The following is a 13447-nucleotide window of genomic DNA, read 5'->3' on the forward strand; positions in this document are numbered from 1 at the left end:
ACCCTCACACACACAGTGCAGGGCTCAGCCCCTCCAGCAGGGGGCGGCAGTGACACACACACACACAGTACAGGGCTCAGCCCCTCCAGCAGGGAGTGGAGGGACACACACACGCACACACACACAGAGCAGTGGGTTGATTTTCTTCACACTCTAGGTTTTCCATGATGCAGCCAGAGCCCCCCCTTTTCTGCCCCTCCCTCAGTTCCCACCCAGGGGGGTCCCTTACCTTGCAGACTCTCCCTCCCCCTAGTTCTTTCCACTGTAGGATTCTCCTGGCCAGACAATAAACCCCGAGGTTGCTCAGGAGGAAGAGCGGCAGGACTCCTGCTCCGAAGCCTGCCATGGGGCCAGGGCTCAGCTGGTACCAGTCATTGGGGTCTGTGGTAGGGGGAGGGATGGAGAATAGGGTCATTAGCTCCAGTGTCATGCAGGGTGCAGTGGGGCAGGCACAGGGAAGATGGGAAGATAGGAGGTGATGGAGGGGGCAGCATAGTCCTAGGGATAGTGAAGGCAAGTCTCAGTGGAGGGGGCAGGAAGGAAGCTGGGTTTTTAACCAGGAGAATTTTCCTCCCAAGTGTTTATTGGACATTGGAGTTTCTTTCAGGTTCATAAAAACTCCAATCTCCTCTTATTACAATAGCATCTAGAAGCCTCTGCTGAGATCAGGGCCCCATTGTGCTGAGCACTGCCCAGACACAGAGAAAGAGACAGTTCCTGTCGCTGCTGAGATCACAGACTCAGAGTGAGAGACACACCCTCCCCCAAGTGAAACTAGAGCCCCCTTGTGCTGGCAGGTGCACAGGCCAATGGAAGAAAAAACGTGAATGATCACAAAAATGTGTGTGTTTCTGTTTCGCTGGGTACAAAATGGAGCCGTTTTCCCTTTTTTCCCCAAAAAAGTTTTGGGAATTTGGCATTTGAAACTTTTGCTAAACTTTGAACCTACCCTTTTGAATCTGACTGTGAGCGGACATTTCCTCCAAATTTTCATCCATTGTTTCATCTGCATTTTGATCAAATATGGTTCTGTTCAGCCATCATAATTGTCTGTTTCCGAAAAACCTAAACAATTTTGTTTACCCTCCCGCACACCCACACCATTTTCTGTTTAAAAGATTATTTAACTTTAATTTTAACTGATTATAATTTTCAACAATTGCCCCATGGGCAGCAGGTATCATGGGTTGGGAAAGGCTGTGTCTCCCCAGCCAGGCATGGTCCAACCACACTCCATCCCCAGGCAATCTCCTACCTGCTTCCAGTTCCCTTCCCACTCTTCTGTGGCTGAGAGGCTGGGGCAGACAGGCTGGGACTGCTGCTTGCGAGACCTGGGCCAGGTCTGGGGGTGCTGAGGCTGGGGCCATGCCACGCCACCTGGGACACACACACACACACACACCAGGGCTCTGGACTGTGGTGGGGAAGGGGAGTGGGGCCTCAGGCAGAGAAGTAGGGGCAAGGGGCTAGCCTCCCCCAATCGCTTGTTCACCCGCCACCCATGAGTTGCTCCTTCAGAAACACTGTAGATAAAAGCTGAGATGAAAATTTTAATGAAAAGTCTGGCAAAGAGCTAATTTTGAGGGGAGCAAACCAGACATTTTTTCATAATGATTAAAAAATATTAAATTTCAGCCAAATCTACATTATTTGAACAGGTGTTTTTTGGCCTGATGTCAGGTTGACTTGCAATGTCATTTGGCCACTTGATGGCTCTGTGCGCTGGACAGGGATACTGGAGCCTGGTCAACAAAGTGGACCCAGCTGGAGCATGAGCTGGGAGCTTCTTTAATTGAGGTTGGTCTTGGAGAAGGATGGTGCTGGGGTGGCATCGGGTAGGGGTTCAACCATGGTGCATGGGGGGCTCTAAGCCATTCCCTGGCTATGTAATGTATAACGTGGAGTCAAATGCACCCAGTACTTACACACAACAGTGATGGTGAGTGGCAGGGAGGTGAATTTCCCTGGGGTGCTGTGCACCTCACACTGATACTCTTCCCCATCAGCCACCCGGACATGCAGGAAAGCCAGCTCTGGCTGTGCCCACCCCAGCTACTCACCATCCTTGTACCATAGGCTCACCATCCTCTGCCATAGACACTGGTGTCCAGCCGGCACATCAGGGACAGGTGTTCTCCCATTCTGCAATAAGGGCCTGAGGCCACATGCACCATGGGGAGAGGAGGGGCTTGTGGAGGAAGCAGAACCAGATATTAGCTAACGGTGCCCCTGCAGGATGGCAGTTGGGGGCTTAGGCACAGCATGGCATGGGGCAGAGGGGCTCCATGGCTCCGTCCACAATGCTCTAGCCCGCTCCCATTTGTGAACTTGTTTCCACCCCCATGGCTGTGGCCCTGCCCCCAACTGGAACGTCAGTGACAGAAGGGACCCCCAATCTGTGCTCTCCTGCTCCACACCCATGGCTGTGGTCCCACCCCCAACTGGAATGTGGTGAGAGAAGGCCCCCTTCCATCTGTGCTCCTTGGCCCCACCCCCAGAGCTGTGGCCCTGCACTGGCGCTTGCTATTCACCAAGGATGGCCACATAGGTCGTGGGGGATATGGCCAGGTAGCTGCGCCCGGTGCCAGAGACCCACTCTATGCAGGTGTAATTGCCCCCGTGACACAAGGTTACCCCCTGTTCAATCTGGACAGGGGTGCCCGGGCAGGTCCTTGTAGTTGTGAACCCAGAAGTAGAACTGGTCCAGCGACCTGCTGTTCCCACGCATCTCAGTGTGAACAAGTCACCCTCCCTGATCAGGCCTGGGCTGTCTGCGTCCACCAGGACCTTCAGGCAGGGGGCTGAAAAGGCCATTGGAGATGGGTCAGAAGCAGCACCCCATTGAGGGGAAGGCCCCGTGCCCCATTCCCTGGCCCCCTGAGCCAGCCAGTCCCTCACCCTGGGGTTAGATGGGAGCTGGAGCTGGCTAGAGGGGAAAGGCCCCATGTCCCATTCCCCACCCACTGTGCCAGCCAAACTCTTGCCCTAGATTAGAGCCAGTGCCTGCTAGAGGGGTGTGACGTTATTGACTTGAACTGTAACCGTATAGATCATTGTTGCAACCAAGGTCCTGTAGTGGCCCAAAATCTTGTACAAAGGAGATCAAGTGAGGTGTCCACAAAAAGGTTATAATTTGCTGATTATGATTATGCTCTTTCATTGTTGTAGCTGAAATTATGAATATTGGCTCTGTAGTGGTAGCTCAATGTGTTTGATCCTAAGTAGCATTAGTGAAGCATTTGGTCAGCTTCTTGAGAAAGGAATTTGTAGATTAAGTGTCCAGTCAAGAAACACGTAACTGACAATGGCCCTTGGAAGACTCCAGACTCTTAACTTACAATGGACCTTGGGAGACTCCAATCCACAACTGAGAAGTCTTCGTGGGGAACGTTGGAGGTAGCTTGTGAGCAATGGCTGCCGCCTGCAAACTGAGTCATGCATAGACGTGTGACTCCAAACTCCATCTTGCTGCTTTGATTTTCCACAGTAAGAACAAAGGCGTGGCCTTCCACATAGCAGAGAATAGAAAAGGGCCATGGAGTTGGCACCTTCCTCCCGCTGCCTCCTTACCTGATTATCGTACACTGATCGGGATGTGGGACAAAGGGTTCAATATCGGGATAATCTTCATTTTATCAGGACATCTGGTCACCCTACACATATCTATCCCTCCCCACCCACCCCCATTATCCATCCCCATCCACTGCCTATTATCCCTTCCCACCCTCCCCCATTATCCCTCCCCACCACCACCCCCATTATCCATGCCATCCCACCCCCACTGCCTGTCTATCCCTCCCATCCACCCCATTATCCGTCCCCATCCACCCCACTGCCTATCTATGCCTCCCACATCCACCCCTATCTGTCCCCATCCACACCCACTGCTATCTATCCTCTCCCCATCCACCCCCATTATCTGTCCCCATCCACCCCTCCTGCCTATCTATCCCTCCCATCACCCCCATTATCTGTCCCCATCCACCCCCACTACTATCTATCCATCCCCACCACCCCACATATATCATCCCCATCCACCCCCATTATCCATACCCATCCACCCCCACTATGCCTATCTATCCCTCTCCACTCACCCCCATTACTCCGTCCCCCATTCCACTCCCCATTGCCTATATATCCTCTTCCATCCCACCCCATTATCTTCCCATCCACCCCCACACTGCTATCTATCCTTCCCACCACCCCATTATCTATCCCCATCCACTGCCTGTTTGTCCCTCCCCACCCTTCCCCAGTGCTTATCTATCCATCCCAATCCACCCTCCTTTATCCATCCCATTCACCCCCACCACCTACCTCTCCATCCACATCCACTCCCCACTATCCATCCCCACTATCCATCCCCATCCACACCCCCATTATCCATCCCCATCCACCCCCACCACCCAGCTCTCCATCTGCATCCACCCCCATCGCATATCTATCCATACCCATCAAACCCCACTACCCATCTATCCCTCCCCATCCACACGCACTGCCCATCTCTCCATCAGCACCCACTGCCCACTATCTCTCCCCACACATCCCTCACTATCTAGCCATCTATCGAGTGGGCGTCTTCCCTAGGCAGGGTGACCTGCTCTGAGTCACACAGGTGCCCTGTTTATGCTCCTACAACTAATGACTCTTCACTTCCCCTTGTGTGTTGGGGACTAAAATTATCGCTGCTATAAAAGCCCCGCGGGCCAGGGTGGAGCCGCTCTAGGTCTGTGAGCTCGCAGCACTGCAGTCTGTCTCTAGTAGCACAGTTGTTAACAGAACCCAGGCGATCTGCTCCCGGCTTCTCTCCCTGCTCTAACCCACCAGACCCCCCTGCTGCTATGGCTGGGGATAGAACCCGAGAATCCTGGCTCCCCCCTCGTGGCCCTCGCCCACTAGCTCCCCCTTCCCTCCCGGAGTTGGAGGCAGTGGACAGACAGATACAGAGCTCCTGCCTGGGGCCGGGAGAGGTGCGTGGAGTGGGGTAAATACCCCGATGCTTTGTCGCAGATTCACCAGTGATGTGGTGAGTCACCACTGATGACTCAGTACCTGGGGACCCTGCCCCATCCACGACTCTGCCCCACTGATTCCCCTGCCCGCCCTCACCCTACGGGCAACAGCTTCATTGCCGCTGCGAGGAGCATTTCCACCTGCCACCACAGGGTGGTGCTGCTCTGCAAACCTGGGACCTTGGGGTGGCTAGATAGGGTGTATGGGGATAGATAGATAATAGTGTCCCATAGAAATAGCCTGTTAATTAGAGCAGACAGATGGAGAGGGAAATGCTCACATAAGGAGTCTCTTAACTATCTCTATTCTTACTCCCCTGGGTTCTAACCCCGGATCATGAGGGGAGTGGAGTCTAGTGGTTAGAGAAAGTAGTGGCACGAGCAATGGGGCAAATGAAGGATTTAGGGACAGGAATGAAAGACTCCCCTCCTCAAAAGCCAAGACAGCTCAAGATACAGGGAAGAGCTGGCACCCCCTAGAGGAGAAGGGCCCGTGCCCCATTCCACACCCCCCAGCCAGCCAGCCCCCTGCCCTGGGGCTGGAAGGGAGCCAGCGCCCCCTAGAGGGGAGAGGCCCCAGGCTCATTCCCATCTCCCTCCCCTTTAAATTGCTTTTTCTGGCTCTTCTCTTACGCCTCACTAGTTGCCATGGGAACCAGCTGCGTCGCACCTGGAGGCGGTCTCTGATTGGCTGTCCAGGCCGGTAGCTTCATAAGGAACCTGTGGTTACAAGTGGGTGTCGTGTATTTAAAGGCCCCCCGCCCCCGGAAAGGCAGCCAAGCAGCAGCGCCTGGGCGCTGGACTGTGGATTGGGGAACACCCCAGGGCTGGGGGGAATCTCCCGCCCCCGCTGTGACATATTGAGCCCCCAGAGCAGGGCGCCCGTCCGGTGTCACTTCTGCAAACGTGGTCATTGGGAACTCTGATGTCATGCCTGGGGAACCCCTCCTCCCAGAGCTGGAGAGAGAACCTAGGAGTCCTGGCTCCCAGCCCCTCCTCCTTCTAACCACTAGACCCCACTCCCCTCCCAGAACTGGGCATAGAACCCAGCAGCCCTAGCTCCTAGCCCCCTCCTGCTGTAACCATTGAATCCCACCAGAGCCAGGAAGAGAACCCAGGAGTCCTGAGTCCCAGCCACTATGCTCTAAGCACTAGACCCTACTCCCCACCCAGACCTGGGGAGAGAACCACTAGCGCCCCCCGCCCCCCGAACTCAGGCGTCCGGGCTCTCAGTGACCTGGGGACAATCAGAAAGCGATTTTGTTTTAGCCCCGCCCTGCTGAGGGGGTGGGGAAAATGTCACTAGCCGGCCTCAGAAAGCAGGTGTTTCCACTTGAAGGGGCGGAGCAGTGCTTGCCCCCTATAAGCCGGGACACACGACAGCTGGTCTTACTGGGGCAGTGAGCTCGCGGGGAACAGCGGCTGGGGGGCATGCGCTCTCAGAAAGGTGAGTGGGGTGCACTGGCCCTTTAAGAGAGGGGTGTGGCTGCTTTCGGAGTGACACGTTGCTTCTTTGCTCCCTTTATAAGCTGCTGAATAAAAGCAGGGTGCTGTACCTTTAAGGAGGGGTGTCTATATGGGACCAGTCAGTATACAGATTTGCTTAGCTGTCCTATGAGATATACAGCTGTTATAGACCCAGCTGTGTTGGCCTAGTATCTCTGTGCCTGAAATGCAGCTATCCTGGAGTGGGCTGCATTGTGCCGGTGTGTGTGTGTGCTGTATTAGACCGGTATTACTGTGTCTGGGCTGCAGCTGTCATTGACTGAGTTGTATTGTGTAGAGGGGCTGTGTATGGACCAATATAGCTGTGCCTGGGACATAGCTGTCATAGACTGGAGTGTATTGTGCAGGAAGGGCTCTATATTGGACCGGTATTGCTGGGCCTGAGACACAGCTATCATAGACGGGTGTAGGGGCCTTCTATATTGGAACAGTCCCTATACAGAACAGGATATCGGACACCTGAGTTACAGCCGTACAGACTAGTCTGCAGTGAGTGGGAGAGGGGAAACCTGTATTAGACTGGTCTCGGTGAAGACCATCAGAGCTGAAACAGGGCTATAATACGTGGGATGGGAGGAGTTCCCAGGGCTGTATGGTCTCTATATACTGCTGCTGTAACAGGAACTGGCTATGGACCAGTTGTTAGTGACAGCTGGTGCCTAGAGTGCAGTGATATACGCAACAGGCGGGTTAGGTGATTAAGGGCTGCCTGGACCCTCTGGGAGGGGAGTGGGGGCTAGTGGGTGGAGGGATAAAGGGATCTCCTCTGGGGCAGGGGGGATGGTCTGGGCTGTCCCCTCCCTCCTGTGGGCCTGACAGTCCCAGGGCATTGGTGCGTGGAGCGGAATCCCCGAGCAGTAGCTCTGCGTCACCGGGAAACCCCTGCTAGCGCGGAACCCTGATGATCAGGAGGAAACAGCCTCTCCAGTGAACAGCCAATGACAGGCCTCGAGCCCGAGGAGGAGTGGAAGGTCTGGGGAACCCTCAATCCTTCCCAGACCCCGCTGAGGGTCTCCCGGAGCAGAGGGGGACGGACCGTCCCTGCGCGAACCCTGGGTTTGGTAGAGGAATCCTGTCCCAGGAACCCTGACTCTCAGCCCCGCTCTAACCACTCTCCCTCCCAGTCCTGGTTCAGAGTCAGGGCTAGGACCCAGGAGTCCTGACTCCCCCCGCGTTACCCTCCCACACCCGTTTCCAGGACACACTGTCTCATTGCCCAGTGGGTCGGTGTCATCCGGGTGCGAATGTCTCAAATTCAGTCTCGGTTTGAATGTGGGGGCGAGGGAAGCGGAAATGAAATCCACAGGGGGGAGGCGAGCTAGGACGGTGCTGGGGGGGCATTCTGGGAGGAGGAGGAGGCGGCTGGGCTGAGATGGGGAAGGGCAGAACTGACCAAGGATTGGATGAGAAGTGGAGAGGGGGCAGGGAAAGGGGGCACATGGTCAGGGCAGCTACAGAGCGGAAGGGCAGGCGGGGGGTAAGGCCCCCCGAGAAGAGGAGCACAGGGAGCTCTGACTGGTCAGATGGGACCACCCCCGACACAGAGTGAGTCAGGAGCTGCTCTTGGGTAGCAGATGGGGTGGGGGTGTCACGGGGCTGGGAGCACTAGGCTCTTGTGAGGGGGCTGCCTCCTGTCCCCCCTCAAGAATGGGGACTCAGATTCTCCCCCACCAGAGACTGACTCTTTCCCCCTTCTCCCCCACCCCCAATCCTGGGTGTGTCAGCCCCAGGTCCGGGAGAGACATGATCCAGTGGTTGGAGGAGGGAGGGCCTGGGAGCCAGGACGCCTGGGTTCCGAGGGGAGTGGGGTCTATAGCTGGAGGGGGCTGGGAGCCAGGACGCCTGGGTTCCGAGGGGAGTGGGGTCTATAGCTGGAGGAAGGCTGGGAGCCAGGACGCCTGGGTTCCGAGGGGAGTGGGGTCTATAGCTGGAGGAAGGCTGGGAGCCAGGACGCCCGGGTTCTCTCCCCAGCTCTCACCCTCTACCTGGAGCTGGGCAGAGAGCCTAGGCGTCCGGGCTCCCCGCCCCCACCTGTCGCTGGGGCCCACGTCACTTCCCCGGCGGGCGGCGTGGGGGTGCGTGAGCTGTTGCTTTCCAGCATGGAAGGAACACGCTGCCGGTGCCAGGGGCAGCCCTGCCGGGGGCACGGGGCGGGCCGCAGCGAGCAGCAGCAGCGGCGGCGGCCTCTGTCTCTCCGTGTCTCAGACGGTCCATGACACGTTTTCCTCCTGGGGCGGCTTGGAAAGGAAAAATCCGCTGTGTAGGCACCGGCCTGGGTGGAAACGATTGCTCCATGGGTGTGGGGAGGGGCGGTCGGAGAGCGCCGAGACATCCCATTAGTGTCCTACCTATCACTAGACCCCAAAGCTGGGGAGAGACCCTAGGTGTCCTGGCTCCCCGCCTCTAACCCACTAGCCTCCCCCTCCCTTCCCAGAGCCAGAGAGAGAACCCAGGAGTTCTGGCTCCCACCCCAACTCTAACTGCTAGACCCCCCTCCCCTGTCACAGCTGGGGCATGGAACCCAGGAGTCCTGGGCTGAGTGCTTGGTCTCCCTTCCCCTCGCCAGGCGGTAGAGGAGACAGAAGCACGGTCCCACCCCAGACAGTGAAGAAGCTTCTGGAGCAGAAGAGACGGCAGCAGACAGTGCTGGGCTATGCGGCCAGCTCTCAGGTGAGCCCCTCTGCCCTGCCCCCCAATTTCCCTGGGTGTCTTGACGACAGCTGAGACCTCTCTAGCCCCAGACCTCAGGCATGACTCCTTCGTGTCAATTCCATTCCGCCTCCCAAGGCGCATGCTCCTTTACTTCCTGGCCACTCACAAGTGTTATGTGCAGTTGTTACCTGGCTGCTCTACCCTAGAGGTGGCCGCATCTCAGCACCAAGTGAGCTGCCCTGTGGCTACTCAGCAAGTTCTGTTTTTTCTCTCTAGATCCCAACAGATGCCATTGACGCTTCCCAGACGGGTGAGTCAAACATGGACCCCACATTGTAGTTTTCCCCTAACCCTAGATACCCTTCGATTTTTTTCCCCTGGGGTCCCCACTCCTTGCTTGTGGAATGACAACCTGAGTGCCCCAGACCCTCTGATCCCTCAGGAGTGCCATCCCCTCCCTCTGGGATCCCCATGCAGTCTCCCAGTCCCCCCACCCAGGACACATCCCCTCCCAGCTCTGGGACCCCCCTGCTCAGTCTGCCCCCCAATGCTTTGCACCCACCATCCATGTCTCTCTCTCCCATCCAGATGAGTGCCCGGACCCCATGGGGCTGGGAAGGGGATCTGGGGGGGAATCTGCCTCTGGCCCCCCCATGGCTCCCTATCCACCCTGGCAGGTCGATCCCTCATGCCATGCGGCCTTCCCCGACTGCCACTATCACTGCTCGGCTGCGGCCAGCAGCTACCAGCCCCCAGGACCCACATATGGTGCAACAGAGTCCTACGCCCCGGTGGGAACCGGAGCGTTTGGAGCAGGGGATCCCTACAGCACCATGATGGCAGCCACAGGGGACTTGGAGGTGAGATGAGGGGCTGTGGGTCAGGAGGGAGGGGCACTGGCAGAGCTGTGGGGCTGGGCTAGCAGAGGGCGGTGGGTCGAGAGTAAGGGGAACCAGCAGAGCTATGGGGCTGGGCTAGCAGCGGCTGTGGGTCGGGAGTGAGGGCTATAACCCCCCCTGCTCTCTCACCTCATCAGGTCACTGTGTCAGCACCCTCACTGGGCCTGTTCCCAACTTCGCAGGCATCTGCTGCTCCCTGGATGCAGCCTGCCCGGAGCACCCCCTATGCTGATCCCCTAGAGCTGGGTAGCTTCGGGGACCCAGTTGGGGTGCTGGATCCCGGGGAGCTGGCTAGCGCCCGAGCCGAGATCCAGAGCATGGACCCGGCGCAGCTGCTGCATCAGGATGAAGATGGGGACACGTGAGTGTCTGGGGGGGGGCGGGGGGAATCCCAAAACTCACCCTGCCCCCGACTCCTGGGAGTGGAGGAAAGGGGCCATCTGGGTTGTGGGGACTGAGCTGCTGTGTCCCAGGGAGGGTAAGGGATAGAGCTGGCAGGGGGGAAATGGGACTGGGTGGGGGGGCACATAGTCGTGAGGGGATGGGACGGTCTGTCTGGAGGTGTGGGGGTGTGTGGTAATGTTAGTGGAAGCTTGGGGTGGGGGGGAATGGGCAGTGCAAGCAGAGGGGAGGGTGGCACGGAGGGGATGGGGGATCTCCTGGGGTTTAGGGAGGGGCAGAGAGCAGGCAGCACTAGGGGTGCAGGAGGCAGGTTGGGGGAGCTGCAGGGGTGGGTGGCACTGGATGGGGAGAGCAGCAGGGGTTTTGGGGGTGCAAGGGGTCACTGACATCTTCCCCTCCGCCCCCCATGGCAGGATCCTACACCTGCTGGCTGCCCGGGGGCTGCGTCACTTTGCCCAGGCGGCTGCTGAGGCCTTCAAGGAGTGCGGGCGGCTGGAGATCAAGGAGCACAAGGGCAAGGTGAGCTGGGGAGTTCTGGGGGTGGATGGGCAGGAGAATGGAGCTGCTGTGGGTCAAAGGTCGCAGTGCTGTGGGTGGATGGTAAGGGTCATGCAGATGAGTTGGCCAACAGTGCCGATGGGCCCAAGGGTCACTGGGTAGTGAGGGCACTGATAGGAGCCAAGGGTCACACCAAGATATAGGGGTCAAGGGTCACTGGATGGTCAGGATAAAGGCATTACTGGGGGCTAAGGGTCATGGCCTGGGCCCCTTTGCTGCTCTCTAACGCTGGGGTTTCCCGGCCTCCCCAGACCCCGCTGCTGGTGGCAGCCACAGCCAACCAGGCCGAGCTGGTGCGGGACCTGCTGGCGCTGGGAGCCGATGCCAATGCCGCTGACCACAAGGGCCAGACTCTGCTGCACCTGGCAGCCACCTACGGGTTCCCCAACGTCCTCATGGTGAGTGTGTAGCTGAGAAGGAGCCCAGGTGTCTGGGATCACAGGCAACCCGCCCTCACTTCCCAGAGCTGGGGATCCAACCCAGAAGTCCTGGCTCTCAGTCCCTTCCCCCACCCCCTCTAACCACTAGACCCTACTCCTTCTACCCAAATACAATGTCTAAAACCAGTGTCGATTTACTCCCCCCTTCTCCCTCGATTTAATTTAACCTGGTTTCTCTGCCCCAGGCTGTGGTGGCATCTGGAGTCCTTGTCAACGTGGAGGCCAGGAACTTTGAAGGTAGGATGCATCCAGCTGTGGGGAATGAGGAAGCATGCTGGGGGTGGGGGTCTCCTGGCCTCTCCCAGCAGGAGGTGCTGTGGAAAGGGGGAGAGCATGCGGGGGGGAAGTCTGACCTCCCCCAGCAGGGAGTGCTGGCCGTGCGGGGGCTGCTCTTACCCCTTCTCTTGTCACCCCCAGGGCAGACCCCTCTGCACTGTGCAGTGATCTCCCACAACAAGGCCTTGCAGGCTCTGGGCGTCGGGACCCTGACCCCAGAGCGGCTGCAGGAGATGCTGGCCTGCATTCAGACCCTGCTGCACATGGGGGCAGATTACACCAGCCAGGTAGGTGACTGGAGTGGAGGAGGGGGAGTTCTGTGCCCGCCTCCAGGGTCTGTCAGCCTTGACCCGTGCTTGGTGTAGGTGGGGGAGGATGGGTGGGGAATTGGCTAGGAGGGCCCTCCTAGCTACCTGAAACTTGCCCCTTCCATTCTTGCCCCCCCTTCCCCCCACCGCATTGCAGTTGACCTTGGTGCAGCATGGGGACGGTGCTGGGAATTCCTCCACCACTCCCACCCCACATAGCCCCAGCTGTCCTGGCTTCCCTCTTGGGTGTGGGGGCGGGAGGGACAGGCTGCCCAGGGATTTGGGGGGGGCAGGATTTGGTCCTCACCACTCTCCCATCCCTGCCTTCACAGGACATAAAGAGCAGCAAGACAGTTCTGCACCTGGCTGTGCAGGATGGGAACCTGCCGCTGGTTCAGTTCTTCCTGCAGCTGCCTGGGCCCCGGCAATTCATCAACATGAAGGTGAAGGGGTGGTGTCTCCTTGCTTGTGGGGGGAAGGGGGGAGATTGGATGGGGGAGAGGCCATTCTGCAGGGGGATGGGGTGGGATGCGATGGGGGCTGTTTGGGTGGGGGAATCTGGGCTGCAGGGGGTGGGTGCGCTCAGCTGGGCCTGCGGGGGAGGGGGTGCCTTCCTGATTGGGGGGAGGGGCGCGACAGGGGCTGTGTGTGATCCTCTGTCTCTCCCCCCTCCACCCCGCAGGCCCACGGGAACACAGCTCTGCACATGGCCGCAGCCCTGCCGAGCCCCCCTTGCCAGGAGAGCCTTGTGCAGCTGCTACTGAGCCGGGGGGCTGACCCCAGTGCCCGCAACCTGGAGAATGAGCAGCCGGCCCATCTGCTGCCCCCTGGGCCCACAGGAGACCAGGTGAGACCCCCAGGAGCTCCATCGTCCCTCTGATACCCCCACCCCCAGAGACCTGGAGTGAGGCCTCCCTAGCCTTTGTGAGCCACTGAGGCTCCCTAGCCCTGGTGGACCCCAAAACTCTCCCCCACAGCCCTGGGGCCTGGCCTTAACAGAAGCAGGTGCACCCCAGCCTGCAGGGGGGGCACAGTGTGTGGCTGGGAGTTCTCCAGCATCCCCCTAACTCAACCTCTCCCCTTCTTTCCCCTAGCTGCGCCTCTTATTGAAGAGCCGGCGCCCGCTTCCTGGCACTGCCCGCCGTCCCGCCCAGCCCCCCTAGATCCATGGCTGCCGAAGGAAGGGGGCAGTGGGGGGCTTATCTGGTGCCGCTCAGTGAAGTGGGGTGGGGGAGAGGATTTGGCATTTCTTTGGAAAGTTGTCTGTAATTATTTTCTGTATTTAACTAACTTATTGTATGGGGGCTGCCCGGACACCTGGGTTTTCCAAGTCCCCTGCTCCCTTGTTGTTTGGACGCCCCTGGGTCCCACAGTAGCAGGTAGCACGGCCCCTC

General features: G+C 58.4%; 1 protein-coding gene across 1 annotated transcript; it reads left to right on the forward strand.

The window, feature by feature from the left end:
* The first annotated feature begins 8988 nt into the window (after positions 1 to 8988).
* On the forward strand, positions 8989 to 13216 carry NFKBID (NFKB inhibitor delta). The gene is made up of 11 exons (XM_032769336.2): positions 8989 to 9188; positions 9447 to 9480; positions 9759 to 10030; positions 10207 to 10430; positions 10885 to 10990; positions 11281 to 11427; positions 11655 to 11706; positions 11887 to 12032; positions 12386 to 12496; positions 12736 to 12900; positions 13148 to 13216. The coding sequence occupies exons 1-11, from the start codon at positions 9033 to 9035 to the stop codon at positions 13214 to 13216; spliced, it is 1482 nt and encodes a 493-aa protein (XP_032625227.2). The 5' UTR covers positions 8989 to 9032.
* The last annotated feature ends 231 nt before the right edge of the window (positions 13217 to 13447 follow it).

This window comes from Chelonoidis abingdonii, chromosome 11 (assembly GCF_003597395.2).
Source record: "Chelonoidis abingdonii isolate Lonesome George chromosome 11, CheloAbing_2.0, whole genome shotgun sequence".
Classification (NCBI taxonomy): domain Eukaryota; kingdom Metazoa; phylum Chordata; order Testudines; family Testudinidae; genus Chelonoidis; species Chelonoidis abingdonii.

Bases quoted from the DNA above. Each gene is read 5' to 3' on its own strand.
- NFKBID (XM_032769336.2), top strand. From the start codon at position 9,033: ATGGAACCCAGGAGTCCTGGGCTGAGTGCTTGGTCTCCCTTCCCCTCG. The intron at 11,707-11,886 runs GTAGGATGCATC...TGTCACCCCCAG, and splicing joins GGAGGCCAGGAACTTTGAAG to GGCAGACCCCTCTGCACTGT. The intron at 12,033-12,385 runs GTAGGTGACTGG...CTGCCTTCACAG, and splicing joins GGGCAGATTACACCAGCCAG to GACATAAAGAGCAGCAAGAC.